This window comes from Artemia sp. Qi Xiang Cuo, chromosome 1 (genome assembly GCF_049724085.1).
Source record: "Artemia sp. Qi Xiang Cuo chromosome 1, ASM4972408v1, whole genome shotgun sequence".
NCBI classification, from domain to species: Eukaryota; Metazoa; Arthropoda; class Branchiopoda; order Anostraca; family Artemiidae; genus Artemia; species Artemia sp. Qi Xiang Cuo.
Genome location: NC_142794.1, coordinates 79028004 through 79055576, shown reverse-complemented (window position 1 = coordinate 79055576; position 27573 = coordinate 79028004). Strand labels below are relative to the sequence as shown.

The window sequence follows — 27573 nt, the reverse complement described above, 5'->3', positions numbered from 1 at the left end:
TAAGAGTTTTGACCAATGACTTGTCCCAGAATTCGGTAAGATCGAGGTATCACCAATTCAAAATTTTACAATTTTTTGGTTTGGTTAAATTTTATGTAAATTTGTTTATGTACAAATTTTTTTCTAATTTGTTACCTGCATGTTTTTCGGAACTATAAAGAAACGGAACATAGTTATATGAAACTAGAATTGTTGAATTAGTTAGAACGCCGGTTCCAATTACTACAAGATGTAAATTTTCTATTAGGTATATTGGTCCTGAAGTCTTGAACAGGCTTCCGGCGGAATTAAATGTACAAGGTAAGTGCTTCTTTACTATGTATTTGTTTTTACCAGTATTGTAGACATGGATTGAGTGATTGATTTGGGAGTGAGTATCGGCTTTTGAATGTTAAAAGAGAAATTGATTTGTGTGTTGATTGAGATGAGTGTCGGTATATGAAAGGAAGCATGATGAATCATAGAATTTGAGTGTGGGATTCCTTTTAATTCCCTGTAAAAAAATTTATTATCTTTAGAATATTGATTAATTGTTTAGTCGGGGTGGGGAGGAGGAGTCAGAAAGTTTTATTCCCCCGAGGAAGTGTATTAGTGTATAAGTAGTTGAAGTGTTCCTTTTTTTCAGGTCATCCCAAACACGCTAATATGCGTCTGGATCTATTTTGATATTGTTAGTATTATATGGAGATTTCTATGTTGTTGTTTTTTTGTGACCCATTTGTTAATAAAAAAAAAACAAATTACAACTAATTCAAAGTGTTTTTGCGCAAAATTTATCTCAATTTCTGTTTTACAGCTTTAATCTTAGGCTGATTGTCAGTTCGGCTGTATTCGTTTTCCCTATTTTGGCTTTGTTCTCGTTATTTTCTTTTTGTTTTTTCTTCATCTAATTTTTTCTTTTGCTTTCTTCTTGAATTCCTAGAAAAACGTTCCTTTTCCTAAGACAGAACTTTTTCTCACCCTTGCTGACATCTAAGTCAAAACAAAAGAACACAGAATTCCTTAAAAAATTGCTTGCGTTTATTTCGGATAACAAAAATAATACACTCCATGACAAAATCTAAAATGGAGGCAGTTAAGAGGCACAATGAATTAAGTAGTACGTTGTTCGCTATCGAAATTGATTCACAGCCTACACTTGCTTTATTACCATGACAAAATACAGAATGAAATCAGAAATACCTTACTCATAATTAGTTCAAAAATTTTCAAACTTCAAAGTTTTTCAAATTTCGACTTCAACTTCAAAATTTTTCAAAAACTTCAAACTTCAAAATTTTTACGAAGCTTCTTTACGACCGACTTCATAGCCTTCAGCTTGCCAAAAGCGACTAAAGTGAGTTTACCAAAAATTCTGGCGAAACAAGGGGAAGACAATCTTTGAAAAACAAAATAATGCATTAAAAATTTTTGGACAGTTTGATTCAGACCATCCTCAATTTCTGAGGGACAGGGAAATTTTTGTCATGAATATTTATGCATTAAACGAGACGCGTACACAGGGATCTGTTGTTGAATTTTTTTTTTTTAGAGAGAGGGGGGGGGGGAGGTATTTGTACAAAAAGTTGATAGTTGGAATAAATATTTTGGGAGGAGAGAGCGGCTGGCCCGCCCCCCCCCCTGCCAACGTGCCTCTAAAAGATAGTTTACATACAATTTTCTTTTTAACATCCCGAGACAAACATTTCAAAACGTTCCATTTAAAAAAAAAGGCAAGGTCCTCACTCTAGTATGACCATAACTCAAAGCTTACGTTCCTTGTTGACATGTAATTTTACAACATGCTGTTGCAGCAAGTTGCAGCTTATTCTTTGTAACTGAAACTCTTAACTTGCCCTGAAATATCCATATATTTATATAATTGGATTCATTAGTCTCAGGTGATCGTTCGCCGGGCCCGAATTATGATATTACTTAGACTGTCCGATTGAATAGTCTGGACCTGCGTGGTAACAAGAAAAATTTTCCTTTTTTCGCATTTGTTTTCGCAACCGCAAACTACAGTTTCAGATGGATAAGGCTGGATTTCAGTTCTCTAAGGACAGAAAAAAACAAAGGACCGGAGGAATATAATATATAAAAACCTTGCAGGGGAATATTAAACCTTAAAAAAAAAATTAAGCAGAAAGAAGATAAAAACAAAATGCAATATAAAATGGAGATTAAAGAGGCTTTCAACCCAAACCTTTTGATGCTACTGGTTTTAAGGAAATGAGATAAAAACGAGGTGAATATACCATGCCAATTAAATTAAAGGAGACTATTCTACAATCCAGCGATGTTTGAAAGCATTAAGTTGTTATACCCACCAACTTATTCTTTGCGTAGTACCACATACAACATCTGATTAAAACATATGTATGAACTTCAGATGAGAGGAAACTTTTCTGATATTTGCAATTGCTCTGGGATGTCGTGTCAAGGCAAGATATCAGTACAAACTGACTTGATTTAAAAATTGAATTGCCAAGCTTGCCCCCCCCCCTCCCAAAAAAAACAGTCTTCTATCTAGAAAAATATATTATCTAATATGAATTCAGGAGATATTTTTAAAATATAAAATAAAGACAGGGAGGATGAGAACTCGACCCTGGGAGGAAGTAATTCGGCTATGCTTAAACTAATACAAATATTCCTAATACAAATAAAAACGTATATGCATTGTAAATTGGTATTTTAATGTTATATGTTATAGGTCTAATGAATGGGAACAGCCCCTTGCCGCCGTGGGTAGCTCGACTGAGAATTTTGAAATTGTTGTATGGTAATTTAATGGATGGAGAATCGTATGAATGAAAAAAAAAGTTTTTAGGAAAAAGGTAGATAAAATGTACTAGGATAGAACAAATTATGTATGTGAGGAATTATAAAAGTGGAAAGCTATGGAACGTCGAGTAAGAGGTAAGATAGATAGGTAGTAAAGTGAAGGAATAATAGAGAAATAGGGACAAATTAGATTGCAAATAAGCAAGGAGTCTTAGATAAAAAAGAAGAAGAAAGAAACAGGATTGATTATTTTTTCTTTCAGGAGTAGGAAAAGGAAACAACAACCGGTTTGATTCTATCCATTAGGTGAAGTATCAGTAACCTATTATTCGAAAACGAAAAAAAAGAGGAAACGCAGAAAGGAGGACCCAATACCGCTGGATATAAGAAAGAAAAGAAGACTAATTTAAAATATGCATTAGAAAAGGATTTTTTATTTTTTCAATATTATATTTTTTTTTGATATATCTAAAAAAAAAAAAAAAAAAAAAAAAAAAAAAAAAAAAAAAAAAAGAAATTTAGAAAGCTGCATTTGTTCCAATGGTTATTTAATTTTGACTAGTCCCTTTAAGGTATTTTGCGTGATGTACCTCATAAGTGCAAATATTGAAAATTATAATTAACTAGTTTTTCACATATTTTGGTTGACTATACATTTATATGTGGAACTATTCACAAATTTCTAAATCACTTTACGCTAAATAACTATTAAAAATAAACTGCTCCCAATAGATGTCACATAAGAAACAGCGTACACACTTCAACAAGAAACAAAGTTAAAAAAATAAAATTCCAAAAATTTGTCAGAAATAACTTACAATCTACCGTATAAGCAGGTAATATCAACTCCAGAAGTAAGACAACTGAACAAAAATACTAGTTAGAAAATATATTTGAAACAATCTAAAAAATGCTTCGTACAATAGCTTTTATGCAATAAAAATACTTCATGAAGTATGCCTTTTTTAAAATACACACAAAAATACTTTTCTTCATATGCTATTTACATCAGTTTTTAGTAGGGTAATGAAAGTCAATTTCAACGAAGATTTTACTATTCCAACATTACTAGTTTAAGCTTTTATTTAACGTGTATTTTCAAATTCAAATATGAATTATAAAATGTTTCATCAGCTCTTTTTCTTACTTCGATGCACTTTTAAGTAATAGCAGGCGGAAAAGCAATTTTATACCCAAAAACGAGCTAAACTTCAAAATAGATTTGAGGCCAAATCCATAAATAGATGCATTATTCCAAACTCTGCTGATCTCCTAATGACTGAAAAAGGTTCTCTAAGATCTCGAATGGGGCACAGAATTTGTGCTATTGGGGCGCTTTTGTGAATTCTGTTAATGACCTAATGACTGAAGAAGGTGTACCTAAGATCAATATTCTTGAACGGGGCACAGAATTTGTGTTATTTGGGCACCTTTCTGAGGTGGCTGTGCATTGAACTCTGCAAATTAGTGCATTTCTAAGAGGAAATTGTTTGAAAAATTGTGCTTTGGCATATTCTGGATTAGGAAATTACTGACATCGGCACATTTTCGCTTAAACGATTATGCTATCTCTTATCAGGCATCTGGTAACACTGTATACTTGAACATATATACCATGTTAATATCAATTAAAGATATTGTTAATTAAGTGTCAGTATTTGTGTTTTGTCGAGATTCCTTTACTTTACCCTATTTCTTTTTATTGATAATGCGTGACTTAAAAACACATTACCAAATATTATACATATCCTGCCAAACAAGGGGAATTGGACCCCAAAGATTTTTTCTGCATTTGGTCACCGTTTTGTAATGATTTCAAAGCCATTTCGACCAGAGAAAAGATCAAAATTATGCAAGAAAGATTACGCCTCGAAAGAGTGAAAAAACACAAAGAAAAATTATCACTGGAAAAAGTTGATAAGAAGCCCGCGGGCAAATTGAAAACCCAGTCGATGCGATTAGCCATGCGAACAAAAGCCTGGGAAAATGACAGAATTCACGACACTGCCAGTTGTACTCGAACACTGACTCGACCAAGAAAAAAGAGCGACAAATTATGAATCGTGACTTCTTGTAAATAAATTGACATGGGAGTACTTGTTTTTTTTTGTTTTGTTTTTTGTATGATGCGTACAATACATCGTTATGTTTTCATTGATTAATAAAGAATTTTCACACATAAAAAAAAACAAAAAAAATTTAAACTAGATTACACTATTCTACAAAATAGGACACAGCTGCCATCACACTTAAACCTGAAATAAAACTAGATACGTCTGAGATAACAGTCTTAGGATGAATTGTTTCAATCAATTCTGGCAGAACGTTAAATAAAGCTATGTTCAAAAATCCACCAGCTGTAAATGGCAGAATCCAAGCTGTTCTTTCGCCTGAAAAAAAAATTGATATAAATAACATAAATTTCAAAGTTCAGGCACCCGGTATAAAAAAAAGTCATAACAAAATGGTCGTAAAAAACTGCAGGTATAAGAATGAAATATTAAATATCGGCAACAGAGCCAAGTGCATTCTACAGTGTAGAACTGATTCCTAATATTCTTAGGCAGTTTATGGCCGCCTCGCGGTATACTTTTTATTTGAAATATCTATTCAAGAAAAGAAAGGTGAACAAAATGAAAAAAAACGGTCAGCTAGACCTTTTCTCTGCTTAAAAAAAAATCGTTGAAGCGGGTCCACCCCAAAATATACTAAGGTGCATACATGGGTGCAAACAGACAAATGATACAAACATGCGTGCATGCACACATAAACACGAAACAGCCTGATGAAAACAAAAATCGTTTTAATAAGTCAGTAGCTTGTAGAATAGATACGGTAAAATAAGCAGCCTACTAAATGCAAAAATTTTTTTTAGCATATAATAAGAATTTTCCATAAAAAACAGCTGACATAAAACTGCATTGAATTAAACAAAAAAAAGAACATTGTTTAAACTTTACAGAACTTGTTGACTGAAATAAAAAAGAACTAAAGAGTGGCAGTTAGGTCACATATAAAAATACAAAAACCCACACATAGGCGAATACATGCGCATGTATAGACAAATCAACATATGGGGATATCGGTTTCACTAAAATAAGCAGAAACTAAAAAAAAAAAATTTAGTAAAATAGAAACATACATACACGAATGCACACACATATACACTCAATTTTTTCCTTTTTTTTTCTTTTCCTTCTTTTACCATTTAGTTTTTCACCAAATTTCGGGGATTATTTTCTAATAGAATCAGGCGTGTAGGTCTACTCTGGATAATCCTATCAACACCGTCAAGACAGATTGGGGGGGGGGGACGTAGGGAAAATCCCTACATATAGATTTCTACGATTCCCACCTGATTTCATACATTTTTCACATTTACCATGTGTCATTCTGATTTGACTGATAATTCTCCCCATTTCAATTATAGAAAGGTGGACATGTTACTCTGTGTTGGGATTTGACAAACTAAAAATTTGACTGAAAATTATTGCGAAAAAGAATAAAAGAATTAATAGTAAAGCCACAATTCCGAGACAGACACACGCATATAATTCCAGCGATCTGCATCTTTCTGAAATAAAATACACAAAAGATACTAAAAAGGAAGAAATGTCTACGATTAGCCTATTAAATGAGAGAAAATACAGTGTAATAAATAATTCATAAAAAAAAAAAAATCTGTTTTAAAATTCAGGTCTACAAAAACGTGCTATGTCTCTTTCGACTAGCCTTCCATAAAAGTTAGTGATAAATGTGCTCACTTGAACCTGGAGATGCATAGTTTATTATAAGACATGTTACCCGAAAATTGAAATTTTAAAATCTTACTAATGGTTCACCAAATTATTTTTTTTCTTTATTAGCGGTGATTTTTGGTGCTTTGGAACAATGCCAAGGTACATATTACTTTAAAAAAAATTCCCTTGCCACTTTTTAATTAATTTATGACGATTTTAAAGCTTAATTCAGAGGAAAGAAGCTAAAAGTAGAGGTGGGTGCTATTTTTATTATCTGCATCGAATTTACAATAAAACTAGCAAAAAAAATCCTTTCTTCTGATGACAGTAAGAGATTTCAGCTCTAAAATTTAATTTTTACACAATTATCCTTTCTTAAATTTTTAATTTCCAGAAGAGGTAGGATACATATATATATATATATATATATATATATATATATATATATATATATATATATATATATATATATATATATATATAAATAAATAAATAAATATATATATATATATATATATATATATATATATATATATATATATATATATATATATATATATATATATATATATATATATATATATATATATATATTTGATATCATTTTCATTTGATATCATTTGATGTTTATGATTGCGACTCCGAACCAACTAAAACTAAGAAGAATTCTTATACCTAATTTATCCCCCGAGTCAACTCCTAGAGCTGTGAGGGATCCAGCTAAACCAATCAAAGCTGTCGAGAACTGTGCTTGAGCTGCTTCCCACCGTGTGAAACCGGACCTAAAGAGAAAAATAAAAAGAATTATAACTAAAAAAGGCATATCAGTAAATCAACAATATCAGTAAACTGTAATAGAAAAGTAGAATCAGTAAAAGTGGAAGGGAAAAGTGGAATCAATAAAAGCGGATTTGACTACTTACTATGTATTCTCCGAAAAACTAAAGTTGAATTCATACAAATCGTAATTATGTTGCATTTCTGTTCAATAGATGTGGATACTTTAATTCATTATTTTTCCGATGTTCAGGAAAATATTTCAAAAGCAAATTGCACTAAGATGAAAAACTATATTGGACCTAAACAGTCTTTTCACAAATTTTCTTTTTTCTTCTTTTTCAGCATTAGCATGCAAATTATTATATTTAAGATCAAAAACGCGCCCGAAATGACATATTCTTTTTACCTACTATGATTCTAACTGATCCCCTGGAGGATGTAACTTTTAGTCAGCTGATTCGACCACTTACTGAGTACCCCCGAAATATCAATGCGTGGGGACATGAATACTTCAAACGGCACCTTCCAGACGGCATCTCGGCACCAATTTTGATCAAAAACTGTTAATATATTTCCAAATTTTCCTATTTAGTCATATTTTTACAGTTCAAAGCCTCCTATCATTTGGTTTGTTTCCTTGAGGTAATGACACATCAAATCCGTGTCACTAAATACAGCCGCAGAAAAATAAAGAGCTTACTTGCAAAAGATGTTCTAATTCAATAGCTTTTAGTTATTTTTTACTGGCTAAATATGCTCTACAAAAAAGAGGTGGGGGGGGGGGGGTGCTCTTTTTACTGGCTCAAAATTTGACATAGCAACAATAAATAATTACAACAACGGATTAAAAAATCGAGTTATGTGGATTCATTATCGGACTTTAACAAGAGGAATTATGTGACTGGCTAAAGAAAAGACGTCACAAAAATAAACCAATGGGAGTTACAGCAAGCTTTAACACACACAGTAGTCACTGTTTTCCAGGGCCAGATTTAAATATTTGATGCTTCAAGGCCCAACTGGTTTTGCCGCTCCGTTTTTGCGAATTTTCGGGGAAATCTCCGAAAATTCGGGGATAGTGGAAGCACTAAACAGAACGCAACTGATGAGCCAAAAGTAATGAAAGAGACTAAAGAAACAGGTGAGACCAAACTCTCAGCTACCATTCTTGGGAGACATCTGACATTTTTTAAGCGGCCACGAAATTCCTGTGTTGTTTTAAAATCACCTTCCTGTGAGTGGGCAGTGCGGCAGCGAAGTGCACCTTGCACTTTGACGGTAGATCGTATCAGTCCACTTTTTGTTAAGAAAAAAAAATCACTCAATGATAATCTATCGGGCCCCCTGGCATTGTGCGTCCCGAGGCCCGGGCCTAGTGGGTCTATTGGTAAATCTGGGCCTGCTCCTTTCCGATTTCTTATAGCCCATCAAGTCCATTTCTAAATATCAAGCTGCTTATAATTTCTTTTAAGCACTCTTCTCGGAGCCCCCTCACAAATTTTAAGGACTCAGCAGAGTTTTCCACCAGTGTTTTGAGAGCATATGTGTGAACGCAGTAATATGGGTAAAATGCGGCTATTTTTATTTTAAAAACGCTTTGTAGGTCAACCCATCCAAGCTGTTCAAAGGAAATTTATTTACACAATCCTATTATATTGGTGGTGCCAAGCGTATTCCCTACAAACAAAATTTTGTTTGTAGGGGAAAAAAAATTCCCCACTGCAAACAAAATTGAGTCCCCAAAAACAAAGTATGACAAATAAATATAATCATGAAAGGAAGGAGCTTTGGAATATTCTACCTATATTCCAATATACAGGCAGAATGTACAGTGTATAATATATTATAGTGTTTATTTTTACATTTTTATTTATTTTAATTCTTTTTTATATGTTGTCGGGGTGGCCGAGTTATCATAACAGGGTAAAATAAAGGTAACTGTAAAAGAGTTGTCCTATGGTGGAAGTGCACGGAGATAACAGCCTGGGACAAAGAACTACGAGTAATTACTTCCCGAGTTCTAGTATCAAACCCGAGGCATCACTAGCCGAAATGTTTGGACGGAGGGGCAATGGATTTCACCGACTGATTTGGGTAACATTGCTGTTAATTACTTTTACTACTGAAAACAACTCACTGCAGTAGAGATCCACATGAGATCAACGCAGTTAAGCTGCTTCTCCTCTATCCCAATCTATTCGAAGCCCCTCTCTTTATACCCCCTCCCACCCCATTTGGGGACTACCCACTGGATTCGGCCCTAGACCGTTGGCCGACAAAAAAATTCTTTAGCAATCTGCTTTAGGAAATTGCAATAACATTGCTACTGCATAACAAAAACATACCGCCATCTTTCTTCTGGAAAAAATAGATAATTCTGCATTTTTGTATAGAGGAGCTTGAAACCTCCACAGTAAGAATAATGTGCTGCACCTAATGGTGTGATTTTCATTATTATCACTTGCCTCTATAGGATGTTTCCTATTTTCCAAAAATCAGGGAAATTTTCTGAGGATCGTGGAAATTAATGTGTAACATTACACTTAATGAACTTTATATATTTGGAATCAACCCAAAAAGAAAATAATTCTTTTGACATTTTATTTGTTTTAAAAATTCCTTTTTTTGAGAAATTTGATTAGTATTGACCCGAATCAATCTTTACAGCGAACTGTTTGATTATACACCATATATTTTACATGTAATTTGGAATATAGGTATAATCTCCATAATCCCTTAATTTTTTCATTCCATTTAATTGTCTTAAGTTCCCTTTGACTGCTCATTTTTGTACTAGAGGAAGATTTTCAAGGGAGAAATCGTCAGGGGGAGGGAGGATGGGATTTTTCACTTGGAGGGGGATTTTACGAGGGAATGCACCGGATCCTATAATAATATGGTTGTCAGAAATGAAAGGTAGGGTGAGAAATTTAAAATAGGCTATAATCATTTCTATTGAAAAGTTTGGATACCTTAAGAGAATTGCAAAGTCCGCAACTTCATGTGGGACTTCATGGAGAAGTATAGCTAGAGTTGTTAAGCAGCCTACACGGGTTGACACGAGAAAACTACCTCCAACAGCCAATCCATGAGTAAAGTTATCAATGCTGTTCGCCACGAGGTTCAAATAGCCAGCAACACGAGCTTTCTAAAAAAAAAGAGCCAATATTACTTTATGTCTCAGATAAAGGAACAAAAAAGAAAAAGAAAAATAGATGAAGATGGGACGCACAACCAATGCACGCCTTATATGTAAAATAACAGTGAAATAAAACAGAAATTTTAATGAGTCTTCATAAAAAAAGACAGTGAGTTAAGTGAGTGAACAGATTGTGTGGCTCCAATATTAGTTTGTTTACATCTTATTGTATTTCGTATCGAAATTTCGCAGAATTTCGCGTGGAAAGTGCTCAAAAGAGGTAATTCAAAAGCCTATAATGCTTTCAAAATTACCGTTGACCAGTTATGTGGTTACTTTATAAGTGAATTTTCAGAGCCTGATAAAAGCGCATAAAAAATTGGCTTATATTCATTTTTTACATTTTTACGAGTTGGACCAACATTTGGAGGGGGGATCCAACCCCCTAGCCCCCTGGATATGGCCTTGTATATTGCATTTATACAGACCCTAATCACGTAAGGATTTTATACGATTGAAGAGCCACAGTTTGTAATTGGCACCCTTCCCCCGCTCGTCCATCATACTGCCAAATTTTTAGCAAGAAGGTAGGCAGGTTGTACTTTGTTTGAAGTGAAACCTTGCGACGATTTTTAATTTCTATGGCAGCAGGACGTAAGTGTGCTCTCTAACACCCCGTTTAATTTCAAATCAAATGTCAAATCAACTATTGTCAAATCAATAGCAAAGGCAGGAAAGATATCTTGATGGTTGCTTAGGCCAATGAATTGATGAGATCGGTCTTATTGTTACTCGATTGTTACTTCTTATTGCTGCTGAGTACATTTCTAAGCTAAAAAAAAAAAAAAAATTTCTTGTGGTGTTGACGGCCTCTGTGCAAAGCATCTAAGATGTGGGTCCCCTCTCCTGACTGAGCATCTGACCTTACTCTCTCAGATGATATTCTATTGGGGTATAGTTCCTGATTTGTTCAGTACTGGAGAAATAACCCCGGTATTAAAATGGGGATAGCCCTCGGACCAATATTTTTCTTTTGGGCCAATTACGGTGTCACCGGTTTTGTGCAAAGTTTTTGAGTTACTAATTATTGACAAGATATCTGATAAGTGTTCTTCAACACGGGTATACATCCGCACATCTTATTGACTGCTTATAAGAGTGGAGTTGATATTTCTGTCATCAAATCGATACGTGATATGTATAAAAAGCTAAATGCCAGAGTTAAGGTCACCATCTCACCTCGCACGGTGGAACTCACTCCTTCAATTCCAGTATAAAAGGGTATTAGACAGACAACTATGCTGATGACATCGTTGATGCTAGTAGAAGAGCCTTTGGAATTGAGGAAAATTTTTGAATTCTCGATAGGGAGTATAAACGCATTGGTCTTCGATTTAATGAGAGTAAGACTGAGTTCCTGGTGTTCAATCACCGTTCAGATTGCCTGACAAATGTTCAGTTAGGTGAACATGTTATTACAGCACAAAATGCACTGATACATCTTGGTGTATCGATAGGGTCAAATCTTCGCCCCACGCGTCAACTTTTGAAAGATTTTTTTTTGCCAGAAAATGTAGGAATGCATATGGTTTACTAGTTGCGTTAAAGTTTAAATTTAACCGCCGTATTTTAGCTAGCGTTTATAATGCATTTGCTGCTCCGCATCTACTCGCCCTTACACCATTTTGGTCTCTTCTTACTACTTCACTGATAATGTGAATTGAATTTATCAAGTATTTTGGGCAATAGGTTGCATCAAGACTGGGCTGGGTAATTGTAGACAGAGAAAAGCCAAGACAGATAGTCCAAGTAATTGAGAGGCAAATGTTTAAATGGCTGGGGCACGGGTAAATGGCAGGAGTATGAATGACTCTCTTATTGGACACATACTTGTCAGGTTAGCTCCCTATCTTCGAGGTATGGAGCAGCTAGTCCAGTGTCCGCGGTATAGAAAAGAAATGAGAGATATCGGAGGCAGATTATTGGTGAAAGCACCTCTGAAATTTTCCTTCGTTGATAATGTGTTTGTTCTTACATATAATTGCCCTTCTTTGTATTTTTTTTATTTTTCTATTTTTTTACTATCAGTTCTTCTTTGTTTTGGTTTTGTTTGTATTTGTCAGAGTTTATTTCTTTCTTTCCCTTTTCTTTCTTTATACTTCATCAGTGTTGTATTTTACATTTATGATGGGCAATAAATTTATACATACATAGATACATATTATTTACACAAATTTTGAACTTCAAGTACTTTTTTACTAGCTTCATATTCCCCAGAGAAGCAAAATAAGTCACAGCCTTAGGGTTCACTCTTTTAATGTCTCTGGACAGTTTAAATAAACATTTAAGAAAAAAAAATAATTTGTTAAAACCCTATGTACAGGGAGAATAGAATGTTTTATAAAACAGACATCCTATGATGTAAGGAGTAATGTGTTCATTCACTCATAACCTGTTTACCAAAATAGCATGGTTTGCTCATTTTTGCTTAGTATGAATTACCATTTAATATGATTTACCCATACGCAGGTGACTTAAGACACCCTTTAGTTAGGTCCAGAAATTAATATATAACACATATTGCAGCATATACACAGCAAAACTGAAATAACGAGAAAAGAACGAACACATAACGAGACACTTCAATAGCTTAGGGCCTTATTGGACTCATTTGAACTTTATTTCTAACTCTTTAACCTCGTATACCTACCGTGAATAACTAACTGAACTGTTCTTGTTTAAGGGTAGCATACGCGCATTTTAGCATACACGAGCATGCTTATAGGACATCCCGAAAAGCTTATACGAGGAACCACGAATTTTCAACGGTATGAACGTTGGAAACATACATTTACGAACGCATCGGAATTTCCCTAATTAGTAAGTAAAATACTTTACTAATAAGTAAAAAAAACTAACTTGTGTCACGCACAGTGAAAATTAGAAAAGTGGCAAACTATCTCTTTGTTATTGAACTTAGATTAATAGGTTTAGAGAACACTAATCTAATATGTACGCTGATCACTTTTTAAAAAGCTCCTTCCCTGTTTGACTCAATTTAAAGGGTAAAAATACACATTACACAGCGATAATTTGTCAGACAATATATTACTCCAGTAAAAAGGCCGAAAACAAAGAGTCCGAACTAAAAATGACCAGGCAGTTAGGTTTTACTAATAAGCTTTAATTATATTTTAATGAAAATTTTTGGAAATTTAGAGAGAGAAAAAACAGACAAACCTTGGAAATTGTATCAACTGCCAGTTTTTCACCGCTGTTATTATTTACACTTACATCCTCGTCAATTTTCTTCGAATCATGCATATTTTCAGTGGAAGACAGCATTTTTTCAATAATGCCAAAGGCTGTTAGTCCAACAAGGACCCAAAAAAGTATTTCGTACCCACCATTTTGACCTGTAAAAAAAAATAATAATAAAAAAATAGCAATATAGCATATATTCATAGATACAGAAGAAAGTACAGACTCAAATTCGAGTCCAGCATTATTGACGAATCTGAAAGATTAATCAACAACACCATAGATATAAGACACCACAAAGAAAATATTGATAGTTTTTCTCTGAGTCAAAGTTGAAGATATTAGTGGAAAACTGTACAAGGTTAGGCATTTAAAGTGACGAAAAAGGCTATATATGCAGGGTGGGCCAAAAGCAGGGTCAAAATAGATAGTTCATTATCTATTTCACTTTTACAGTCAATGGAATTAAATTTATTACAAGAAAAATTATCTAGCTTATAAATAGCGCACTCAAATATATATATATATATATATATATATATATATATATATATATATATATATATATATATATATATATATATATATATATAAACTAAAGGAAAAAAGATAATGAGCTTTAAATTGCCGGGACATGTGAACAGGCATTACTCCTTGTATCGGAGTGATAAGAACCAACATTTTACTATTGAGTCCCAACTCAACCTACTTGACGTTACGGCGTGGAGTGCATTGTCCAGCAAAGACGTTACTGGAAGAATGTTCTTGATAGACCAAGAAAAGGTTTGTGGCGGTACTTAAGAACAAGGTTTGTGAGAGTAAAAATCCTCAAATTGTGTATGAAGTGAAAGATTCCATTTCTTCTGTAACAGATGACATTGTCTATCATTGTCAATTAATACAGCAGAAATGCAATCTTTTTGTTTGGAATTTGCGTCATGATGTATATCTGAGTGCTCTGGACAGACTTGAAAATTGCTGCAAGGTTGGAATGGACACATTGAGTAATTGAGAGACTGAAATAGCCGGTCTACATATATTTTAGGCAATGTAATATTATAGTTCAATTAGTTGTGTTCCAATGGATCGAATTTTTGTTTTTAAGTTGTGAGAATATTATTTCTTTTAAATCGATTTGCTGATTTTTCTCTATTTTAATATTTTGGCAGAGTGAATTTATTAATGTTTGTCTCTTTTCCTATTTTGCCATAATTAATTAATTAATTTGCCATAATTTTCCACTGGAAAATTCCCCTCCTCCAACTTTCGATCCAAGACAAATTCTCCCGCATAAATGCCCCCCGCCCAAAAAGAGGGAAATTTCCGTATATTTCCCAGTGAAAATTTTTTTATGTAAACAATCGACCAATTGCAAATCTTACAGCCCTTTCCCAAGGGGGTCCTTTCAACTTTACTGAACCAAATGGCTATCTCCAAATTTTGATGGGGTGGTTTTTAGGAGGAAAAGGGTATGGGAGGGGATGAGCTGCCATCCAATCTTTTTGGTCTCTTAAAAAGGGAACTAGAGTCTGATTTTTGTTCGAACGAGCCTTCTCCCCATCTTCTTGAATTATTATTAATATACGATATCATCATCTCCGAGAAAAACAAAACTCAACAAACAAACAAATAAAGAAGCATCCCTGGGCTTTCTTCTGGCGAAAAATACAAAATTCCGCATTTTTGTAAATAGGAGCTTGAAACTTCTACAGTAGGATTGTCTGATATGCTGGATGTGGTTGTGTGATTTTCATTCATATCGCTAGACTTTTTCCCCATTTTCCAAAAATCAGACAGATTTCTCAGGCTCGTAGCTTTTGATGGGTAACATTAAACTTAATGAATTTTATATATTTGAAATAAGAGTAAAAAACTATTTTTTTTTGACGCATTAATTAGTACGGAAATTCTTTTTTTTTACAGTTTCAGTTACCATTGGGACGAGTCACTTCTCACTTACATTCTGTTACAAAGAACTGTTTGACTAATGTAGAAATAAAGGCCTACTGAGCAAATTTTCAAGCAATTCTCATGAAAAAGGCACTTTTCCATGACATACATACGGAGTGGGATAGAGCGACGTCATTAAAAAAGATGATCAACGGATCAACGGATATCAACTCATCCACGTCCCAGGCATCTGCGCAATGCGTATGTACACTCTTCAGAGCTGCAGATGACATAGGCTTCATCTTTATCCAGCTTTTCTTTATATCCATGCAGTTATTCATAGAACGAAAATACCTCGAACTTTTGCTTTCCTCGTGTTATATAAAGTTTGCTTATCATACTTTAACAGATGCTTATGCAACTCATGGCAAGGAAAAAAAAAACAACTACAGAATCATCTTTACCCCCACTTGTATCTTCCCACCCACGATGAGACTACCACACAAGTGTCTCTCCAAAAATAACAGATGAGCAAAAGGAAATAACCAAATGACACTTACGGTATTGGGCTTTTTCCCAAGCTTCTGGGAGCAAATGAAGAAACACATCTCCCAGTAGCCCACCTACAGCAAAACTTAATAGCCGCCTCATCTTGCGGCTATTATTACCTGAAAAGAAATAATTTAAGTTCAAAAATAAGGTACATTACCGTATTAGCTAGATCCCTAACAACTATCCCTATATATCTGCAAAATATAGCAAACAAGCAATGAAAAATGGTAGATAAACGAGAAGAGGGGAGATAAAGGGGAGCAAACGGAAAATAAATATAGCAAACGAGCAATGAAAAGGGGAGCAATGAAAAAGGGGAGAAGTATTTATCGAACAGCTTTATGGTTGAGTCTCTGACGTTAATTCTTGCTTCGAGGACTGTTTTGCCTTTGCTGGGAGGAACTCTACAATTCAATATTCGACTATGTAATAGTTTCCTTAGCCTTAGGGGTCAGTTGCGGCGCAATAGCTCCCATTTTCAAAATTGATATAAGAGTTCTTCATAATCATTAAACTGAATCGAAATAAACATGGAAAAGCACTTAGTTTGACATCATAAAGTTTATATTGGCGAATTTAGTAGTTGATTGAGTGTGGAATCAGGGTTAAACATAGTTGTGCCCTATCCCCGTTTGAATAGATTATTTCGATAAACTTTGCCCTAAGAAACACGGCAAGGGCAATGGGAAAACATTGTATCAAATGGGAAGGTATTATTCACAGATTTAAGATTATTCAGGAAATTTGAGTGTTCTAGATAAAAATGACAGTAAAAAAATGAATTTTCGCGGTTTTGGGAGTTCAATGTGCAAGAATAAGTTCAACAATCAGATTAAGCAGACTCTTCCATCAGAGGACATATCCATATAAGCCTTCAGGGAGACTTTTACATGCCTGTCAAATTAGTGATACTCAACAGAGTAGTCTTGTCATGCCTTGATTATTGTATATTCAATACAATAGTCAATGGTAATATCAGTAACTCACAGCCAATCGCTTATTCTGAATAATCGTCAATCTGTGATGTTATAAAATATGTACTTAAAGCTATTATTCCACCATTGTATAACCCGATTGAATCGGCTTCCAATCCTCACAAGAGAGTATTAATCTTTTTCCTGTCTGCGGTCCGACGGGTTCTGCTGTTAGTTACAAATAAACTATTGGCTATTGAAAGAACAAGAGAAATCACTCTTGCACAAAGATTACGAATTTTACAAAAAACTCCATTAACCACAGCTAAAGCTAGGAGTAAATAAATATAATTCTATGCCATGTATGCATTGCTAAATCTCTACATCAAACATACAGATAAAGTTTCAAGTTGGCAACGGGATTTACTAATCAAAAACAAATAATGTTCTTTGCCTAAATCGATGTAATGCGCACATGAACAATTACTTGTTTCTTTGTGTTCTTACCGAATGAATTAATGTCTGTCATTCAGTAAACAAAACATTAGAAAGTGCTCTCTCCTTTCTATGCATTAAAAATCATGTCATCTACAACACATCCTAAGGTCACAAAAAAAAAATCATTTCAAATGCCAAAAAAAACTTACATTAAATCTATGGTGGGGTTTTCTGAGTGTATAATTTTCTCTTACAATACTATCTCATTACAGTATACTTTTTGGTAGTATATTCTACTACTAACAACTCACCATTAGCATCAAGAACCTGAGGCCAACACAGCTACGCACGCTCCTTGTCCATCAAAATCTATTCAAAGCCTCCTTCTTTACACCATCTCAGGAAGTTTTCATTTTATTTAAATCTTTCCTTACGACATCCTTCCACCACAACCGAAGTTGGCCTGCTTTTTGTTTAGCCCTGGACGGTTGACCGAAAAGGACAATATTTGGCAATTTGTCATCCTCCACCCGCAGAACGTACCCTAGCCATCTCACCCTTTCTCCCATTAGAGCCCTAGAAAGCAGGATTAAACCACACTTTTCGTACAGCCTACTGTTTGAAATACGGTCAGTCACGCGAGCAACCAAAACAATCTATAGACAATTTCTCTTGAAAACATCTAGCGAATCTTCCACCGTCTTTAAGAGCACCTATGCTTTAGAAACATACTTGACCCCTGTTGCTTTCTACTCTACTTTTACAATTCTACTTTTTACTTTTTGGCTATTCTACTTTTACATCTTCACATCACCAACAGTCTTTACTAATAATATTCCCTAGGTAAGTGAAGCTGTCCACTTGATCAATATTTTCGTTAATTAAGGCCACCTTTTCAACTTCAATTATTTCTAGCCTCAGCGACTTAGATTCTTTATATTATTTTTTAAACCTATTCTAGCACCCTGAACTTACAAAACCTATAAAAGTTCATTTATTTTGCTCATACTTTCATCTAAGATACTGAAATCATCAGCATAATCAAAGTCCAAGAAAGTTTTACTTCTTCATTTGATTCCGTAGTCTCCCATTGCCAGTCCATCAGAATGATCCATATAAATGGGGATAGAACGCAGCCTTTCTTAACTCCTGATTTAATATGAAACCAGCTACTAACCTCATTTCCTACCGTAACCGCAGCAGTGTTATTCTCGTACATGTAAACTAATCACTTCAATGCATTTGTCTGGTATACCATACAAAGATAAGACTTTCGCGAATGCTCTTCTATCAGCTGAATCAGGCACTTGCTCAGAATCTATAAAACTGAGGACTAAAGGAACCCTCCCCCTAAATAGATTGGTTAATGCGTAAACTTCTAATAAAACCGAACTCGGAAAATTACTTTTACAAATCACAATATTTGTTGGTTAGTCTTACTAACACCCTCTGCACACAAAGATCAGAATGGGTATGGATACCCAAACAGCGCAGGGCACTTACTTTTACTTCCAAACACGATTGGTTGAAATCTAGCAGCCCCTTCTGCTAAAGGTCACGACCATATGAATTTAAAGATATTTTCACCACAAAGGTTAAGGATGAGCTACGAGACTTATTCTTGCATCCCGTAAAAAAAAAAAAAAAAAAAAAAAAAAAAAAATAAACAAAAAATAAATAAAAAAAATCGGCACATCCCTATTGCTAGATCTTCGGAAGTCAAAATTTAAAAAGCTCCTTTCCCTATCTCGTAGGGATGATGGATTATATCTGGACATCTCGAGGCAGAACCGGGGTGTTTATTTGTAACATCCCTAAAAGTATAAGAAGAAATCCAACGACCTCTTTTGCTAGATATTCTAACGACTAAATTTAGGGACCTACATACCCCCTTCCCAAACCCACACAGAGAGAGAGAGAGTCCGTATAGCATATAAGCCTGCAATAGATATAACTACAACACTTCCTTTAACTTACTACCTCCTGCGGTCAAGATCTGACAATTCTTTAGGTGAATTTTCTGATTAAAAAAGGTCTACCCTCCCCGTCTTCTGATGGCCAGTGCTGAATAAGAGATCAAGTCTGGACAGAAATCCTTCTAGTAGATTTGTATGGAGAAGATTAGGGACCATTCCCATCCTTCCCTCTGACTGTGAGTCAGACCACAGAGAGACTCGTTTTACTCCGCTTATGGGTTCAAACCTTAGAAGTTAGGATTTCCATATTGACTTTTTGGTAATTTTTTCTTAGAAACCCCAAAGAGACACAAAATCTTCAATATTGAAAAAATTATTTCATGTTTTACATGAGCCTGAAATAAAAAAAGTACCTAGGAAGCTTACTTTCGAATTCGCTTACTTTCGAAGTAGTTTTGTTTCGTTTATTCTTTACACTTTTTTTAGACTGGAAAGATACTTCAGATTCTACTTCTGAGGTAGTACTAGATATTTTACAAACTTAAAGGGAGCCTTCACCATCTTCTGCCGAAAAAAAAATCCCTCTCCTATAGCCACTGAGCTGAAGACCGATGATAAATATAGAAGAGAAAAAATAATAAAAACAGGGCAAGCTGTAGCGTTGTTTCACAATAGAATTGAAAAGAAAAACAAAAAAAAACTTCAAATTTTAGAGTAAAGTTACTACAAGAATTCAATCAAAATAAGGTACAACTCTGTTTATCTTTGATATAATTCTATTTTCGAAAATTTACGACGCCAAGAAATTTCTCAATTATCTTTTCATATAAAGTTTTTTTTCATCGCCATTATCACAACCGGTATTGCACACTTTTCTAGTCCAGATTACTTATCTTCTATAGAATTAGGGCGAAAGTTAGTCCTAGATTCAGCTATTAGGTTTCAAATTAATTTTGTTATGACGTCGGACTACGTTAATTCTTACGTCGAACTTAATTCAACCGTCTAGAAGTAAAAGGCTGAAAACTACTTAATCCTTTCAGGAGTTAATAAGACTTTGATGTTCGTTTTCCTTAAGATCATTCAAACAAACAAAAATAATGCAAGGTCATTCTAGAATTTATCATATTCTCAGTTAGTTATGTAGTTTGACTGATCCCCCTCCCCTTTCCCTATTGCCTAAGAAAAACTGTGTCCATTTAATACATAGTTATTAACATTATATATAGTTATTATTTCCAACATAGTTATCACGCATTTTCCTCGTGCCCGAGCTTCGATTTCATTTGTTTTTGCTGATAACCATTTCTACAACGGACTTTGGATTTCCGCAAAACTAAATACACTGATTGGAATCGACGCACTCAATAGCCGAAATCTGTCTCCTTTAGAGCTCTTCAAGTTCAATTACATTTTTCCGAAACAGAAAAAAGATTTCTTGCATGTCGTAAAAACCATTAGAGTGTGAAATACAAGGTCAACTGGGACCAACTCAATTCAAGTCGTAGCCCTTCATCCTTCCTAAATCTGCTTCCAACTAAAGGTTAATTCAGAAATATCTCACAATTTGCATTCATCCATACTTAAATGATAAAGGAACACCCCTCCCTCCAACAAACCCCTCCATCTCTCTGGGGCTTCTCCAGTCTATGGAAAGAAAAAATTATGTGTCACGGAAAAACTTTACATAAGTTTAAAAATGTATTTTGTCGAAAAACCATCCCCCCCCCCAAAAAAAAGAAGCAAACAAAAACAATCGACTTTAACAAAAATATCACATCAATTCGCTAGTAAAATTACGAAAACAAGGGCTATGTCCTTTTTTAATTTTGAGCTAGAACGTACATTTTTTAATCATATATCACACGCAGGAAAACTAGGAATCTACAAATCTATGTTGGAATCTAGTAAAGAACAAACCAAAGGGGGTCAGACAGTAGAATACGTCAAATATGACATCATACTCATATTTAAATGTTACGTATGATATATCATCTCGTGTCAAAAGATATATGTGTTATATCAACTTGTAAATGAGGATACAGTTCTTTGTGTAAAACTGCATTAAATTTTAAATATAAAGTTTGGTTAATTACAAAAGACACTAGAAATAGCACATTCCTTTCAGATGAACCTTTAAACAGCTCTCCATGATGACCCGGTGCCCTGCTAGCCTTGACGAAGGAGAAAAAAAAGAGCGAATTTAGCTATTGGCTCCTATCATTTAGCTACTGTCTAAGGAATGGTAACTATCATCTGGATTAATCTTAATAGTAATATGTTATTTTGAAAACCAATCTGGAGATTAAAAAAAAAAAAGTACGAGCCCCCTCAAAAATGGCGTCAGATTGAAACAAATAAGTACATCTTTGGACTCAGTGCCGCCCATCGAAAACAGCAGGGGCGTAGCTCCAGCTTTTTTAATTGGGGGAGGGGGCAATAGGGGTCCATATCCAGATAATCAAGGGGCATGGGGTATATAATAATTTTTACCTCCAAATTATTGGAGGGGGAACTCTCCCCCAAACGACACCCCAGGAAAACAGTCGTTTCCTTTTTGTTCAAACCAGTGGGCTTTAAGTTTCCTGCATATGAATTTTGGCAATGGCGATTCCAATGATGAACTTTTTGTTTCGATCCAACGCCATTTTAAGGAGTTTCAGGTTATTTTTCGAATTCCCATAAATTTGCTTTGGCAACAAATTTTTACTACTAGGATTACTCAGATAATAGTTACATTCCCAAGTGAGCCACAAATGTTAATTTCTTCTCACTACACAGTTTTTTTAAATTCATTTTTGAGCTTTGGTTACTATGAACCATGGTTTGTTCTTCCATAGGTTGCTGCTACCACTGCAACCATGAAAAGAGAAAATTTGCATTCTGTCAAGAACTTTAGGGCATATGGTTTTGTTTTGACTTGTTTTTTCTTTCAACTAGAAAATTGCTGAACTACAGACAAACCACGTTGAAGATACCTATCACTAATTCAGCTTAATAATAAGAAACAAGAAACACATAAATAGCCGAACATAGTTTTGATAAAAATTTGGTGTAAAATCAACGTTTTTAATTGAGAAAACTTATTTACTGGAAGAAAATTGAACTTCTGTTTAAAAAAAATAAACTAGAAAAAACTTGAAATATTCACCAGGATTTTTCAATTTCACTCCACTTTCCACTGGAATGACTAGCATAGGTAAAACTCCACTCAATCCAACAATTAAACTTGCAGCTATAGAGAAAATCCAAGGCTGGTAATAGCACTCTTCGTCCATTTTGATCTTCCTTACTACACAGATGAAATCTCAGACTGAATACAGGGCATTATCTAAAAAAATCCATAAGAAAAAATCATTGGTATCTATATGGAAGTGAGAATATTTTGGAAGCAAGTTTGAAACAATAGCTGCTTTGTATTTAGTTTTGCCCTTATCAGATTTATCTTGTAAGCTTTCCATTAGTCAGTCGCTTTTTTTTAAACAAAAAAATTGTTGTTCAGTAGTAAAATAAACAAAAGGCAAATATGATGAAAAAAGTAGCAGAGATTAGAAACCAGAATGCTGAATCTTCAAAGGGTACTATCATTGCACAATTTGCATTACAATTATTGGACCCATGTGAAGAAGCGAAAAAACTGTAAAGCGTGAACGTTCACCGTACAAAAATCATCAACCATTTTCAAAAAGCAAAGTTGGATGTAAGTGGGAAATATTTTAGTAGAAGACTTCCTGCTTTGAGAGGGTGACGAGGTAGATTACATCCCCCTGGTGGGGCCTTGATACACTTGATATCTTGCGTACAATGTTAATAGGCATTGCGGTTAATAACTAATTAACATTTATGCAAAAACCACAATTTATTCTTTTTTCGTGCCTTTTCCAATTGAGCCATTTCTGCCTGAGGCTTGGCAGATCTTCATAAAAAGAACGAATACCAAAGTCAAGGTTTTTTTTATGCGAAAAAGATTTTTCATAAATAGTTCCACGTGGATCAAACAACAACAGAATGATTTAAAATCGTGAGATATGCCTAATTAATTTCTGCAACAAAACAAAATCAGGCTAAAATTATCTTTACTATTTGCTGACGGGAGATGTTAGCGCTGGAGACTTAAAGAATAATTTGATTTGGAGGGAGGAATTGAACCTTTTTTCTGTAAAAAAAAAATAATAGCAACTAACTAATTGTCAAGCATAGGTTATATCCAGAACATGTTTCACTTTTGCAACGATAGCTTGTCAAACAGTTCGTGGTAACGAACTGTAAGTAAGGAGTAACCCGGCTCAATAGTAACCGAAACTATAAAAAACGGGATTTTGATACCAATAGATACATCAAAAGAATCAGACTTTAATGCTGATTTCAAATATACAAGTTTTATCAAGTTTAGTCCTACCCATCAAAAGTTACGCGCCGGAGAAAATTTGTCTGATTTTCGAAAAAAGGGGGAAAGACCCCCTAAATGTTATAAAACCTTAATGAAAATAACACCGTCAGATTCAGCGTATCAGAGAACCCTACTGTAGAGGTTTCGAGCTTCTATCTACAAAAATGTGGAATTTTGTGTTTTTTGCCAGAAGAAAGATCACGGATGCGTGTTTATTTGTTTTTGTTTTTTTTCCAGGGGTGATAGTATCGACCCAGCTGTCCTAGAATATCGCGGGAATATTCTAGGACAACTGGCTCATTGGAATGGGAAATAAAAGTTCTAGTGCCCTTTTTAAGTGACCAGAAAAAATGGAGGGCACCTAGGCCCCCTCCCACACTCGTTTTTTTCCAAAGTCACCCGATAAAAATTTCGAGATAGCCATTTTGTTCAGCATGGTCAAGAATATGATAACTATGTCTTTTAGGATGACTTAGTCCCCCGAAGTCCCCGGGGGGAGGGCTGAAAGTTATGAACTTTACCCAATGTTAACATATAGTATTGGTTCTTGGGAAATATACAGACATTTTCAGGGGGGATTTTTTTCTGGTAGTGGGGGGGGATGGGTCGGAGTGTATTTGGGAGAATCTTTACAGGGAGGAAGTTTTCATGGGGGAAGGGACATTACTATGAAGGGGCTGCCGGATTTCCCAGCATTATTTAAAAAAGAGGTCAGAAATTAAATTAAAAAAAAAAACAAGTTCTTCAACTGAAAGTAAGGAGCAACATAAAAAATTAAAACGAACAGAAAATGTTACGTATATGATTGGGTTCGCCTCCTAGTTATTACCTCGCTCTTTAAGCCAAAGATTTGTTAGTACTTTCAAAAGAGCTATTTATTCTAATTTAACTTTAGCGTAAAGAGCGAGGTATTGACTAGTGGGCGAACCCCCCTAATATACGTATTAAAAATATATGAATATAGAAGTTCGTTACGTAAGTTACGTATATTTATTACTAATAAAAACGTTCGTAAATAAAATTTAAAACGTTCGAGAAAAGCATTTAACCAAATAAAAGTAAAATTAATATGCAAATTTGGTGTTGATTATTCATGCACGGTGAGCCAAAATCAAAACCTGCATTAATTCAAAAACGTTCAAAAATTAAATAAAAAAACAAGTTTTTTTAACTGAAAGTAAGGAGCGACATTAAAACTTGGAACGAACAGAAATTATTCCTTATATGAAAGGGGCTGTCCCCTACTCAACGCCTAGCTCTTTACTCTAAAGTTTGACTTTCCCACAACTCTATTTTTAAACAATAAAAAACTTTAGCGTAAAGAGCGAGGCATTGAATAGGGGACATCCCCTTTCATATACGGAATAATTTCTGTTCGTTTTAAATTTTAACGTCTCTCCTTACTTTCCGTTAAAAAAAACTTGTTTTTTTTTTATTTAATACCTAGTAAAGAGCAAGCATCGGCTCATAGTAACCGAAGTTTAAAAATGCACATTGAAAAAGCTGCCGAGTGCGAAAAAAAAATGTCATTTGCAGCTTAATAGCGAAAGTTTATTACGAAAACAAATGAATAGCAATTTAGAAAGAGTCTGAAACTCCTCAAAAATGGCGTCGGCTCGAAAGGAAAAGTGATCCATTACAATCATAATGTCCAAAAACTATACAGAAGACCCCCCCCCCCTCTCTCTCTCTTGAAAAACGAGGAAATAGGTTTTTCTTACCATAATTTGTTACTATCTTCAGCGTCGCAATGGTTGCTAGCGGGGAGCTGAAATAACATAGAGAGGTATTTAAGGACTCGTTTGACAGTAAGTTGCAAAATCGACGTATTTTCTTATGTAACAAAGCTTAATATTTAAAATATAATGCAACTTCGACAAAAATTGCAACTTTCGTGGTTGCAGCGCCAGCTGCAACCTAGTATCACGCACAAGGTAACATAACTCACATATGTTTTGAAAATTTGCTTTTCTGGGGTATGACAGGGCTGGATCAAGGGGGGCTAAAGGGATCAAGCGCCCCGGGCGGTATGCCTGGGTGCGGCAATAAAGGTAAAATTGTTATATTTATGGAAAAAATTATAATATTTACAGTACTGATAGTGGGGGCGGTAAAATCTACATTGCCTCCCCCCTCCCTTGAGAATAAACATAACTCAGGCAACCTAACTCAGCGGTAGCTGCAACCTAGTAAAGAACCTACGGTCTAAGACCACACAGGCTATATATGACGTAGACCCCGAAGCAGCGCCGAAAAGTCGGCGGCGCGCCACCGAGCTTGCATCAGAGCGCTGACGCCACCGCTGATTCTATCGGCGGCGGCGTCACTAACACGCCGCCATTTTTTTTTGTTTTTTCTCTCTCTTTTTTGGTTATCGATATCGACCTCCGGGCTTCAACCGTCATCCTGGCTAATCTGTTTCTTAAAAATAAATACTGTCATCTTGGGCTCGCCATATATATCGGTTCATAGGAGGGAGAAGAAGAAATTTTTCTTGAAACAAAAATTCTACCTTCCGCTTTAAAATTCTGTTAATTTTTCTTTCTGATTTTTCGGATGAAAAGAGGTAGGTAAAAGAGCATTAGGTAATTCAGGATGTTATCATAGGCAGCGCAATCGAGCTGTCTAAGTAAAAAACTATGTTGGCACAATGTATTATTTATTTATTTATTTTTTTTTTTCCATACCAGGGCAATTCGTATCGAAGGAGTTGTCGTAGAAACTTCAAAAAGGGCTCATTCGATTGGAAATTGGAATAACTAGTGCCCTTTTTAAAAGTCGAAAGTGATTGGAAGGCAGCTAACACCCCTTCCACGCCCACCGTTTCCCCAAACACATCCAATCAAAATTTTAAGATAGCCATTTTGTTCAGAGTAACTGATTTCCAGACAGAAAATATGTTTTTTGAGGAGTTTACTCCCCCACAGCCCTTAGGGAAAGGGTTTTGTAGTTATGCCCTGGAGGTATATAAGAACGATGTTGGCACAATGTATTATATTTTTTTTCCTTTAGACCAGGGCATTTCATATCGAAGAAGTTGTCGTAGAAACTTCGAAAAGGGCTCATTCAATTAGAGATTGGAGTGGCTTGTGCCCTTTTTAATAGTCGAAAATGATCCACGCCCACCATTTCCCGAAACACATACAATCAAAATTTTGAGATAGCCCTTTTGTTTAATGTAGTTGAAAGTTCTGGAAAGTAGGTCTTAGAGGATGACAACCACCCTCACAGCCCTTAGGGTAAGGGTTGTAATTTATTCCCAGGGGGCGTATATGTTGTTTATAGAAAGCGTTGCCGTACAAACTCAAAAAGGGATCTTTAGTTTGAAAATCGAAAAGCCTAGTGCCCTTTTTAATAATTGAAAGTGATTGGAAGGCTCCACATTTTTATAGTTAAGATCGATGTGGGTATAATGTATCACTTTTTTGTTGTTGTTGCTGTTTTGACAAGGACACTTCGTATCGAAGGAGTGGTCTTAGGAACTTCGAAAAGGGCTCATACGATTGAAAATAGAAAGGGTTGATGTCCTTTTTAATAGTCGCAAGTGATCGGAGGGAACTAATCCCCCTACCACGCCCACCCTCCCATTTGCCTTTATGTTTAAAAAGTAAATGTTGCCTTAAGATTAAATCAAAATGCACTGTGTTTATGCTAATTCCCAATAAGGCATCTCAGCAGTATCCCAAGAACGACTTAGGGTATTATGTTCAAACTTTCAGGGCTTCTTCTGCATAAAATTTGACCAAATCAAAATAGCGTAAGTGTATCCAAGCTATTAAAGAAAGTA

At 34.9% G+C, this 27573-nt stretch overlaps 1 protein-coding gene across 4 annotated transcripts in view; it reads right to left on the bottom strand.

Moving 5' to 3' along the window:
- Positions 1-3640: 3640 nt before the first annotated feature.
- The window catches only part of Zip99C (Zinc transporter Zip99C), a 99721-nt gene continuing 75788 nt past the window's right edge, over positions 3641-27573 (bottom strand). For 3 of the 4 annotated variants that reach the window (XM_089096294.1, XM_089096286.1, XM_089096312.1), the window contains exons 2-7: positions 22548-22727; positions 16137-16244; positions 13666-13841; positions 10259-10434; positions 7182-7288; positions 3641-5156 (exon numbers count right to left, since the gene is read on the bottom strand). In XM_089096294.1, the coding sequence (XP_088952420.1) occupies positions 4981-5156; positions 7182-7288; positions 10259-10434; positions 13666-13841; positions 16137-16244; positions 22548-22674 (870 nt within the window). In that variant the 5' untranslated portion in view covers positions 22675-22727 and the 3' untranslated portion in view covers positions 3641-4980. Of the gene's footprint in view, positions 5157-7181; positions 7289-10258; positions 10435-13665; positions 13842-16136; positions 16245-22547; positions 22728-25507; positions 25555-27573 lie in introns of all 4 variants that reach the window. The other variant, XM_089096304.1, reaches the window with a different exon arrangement.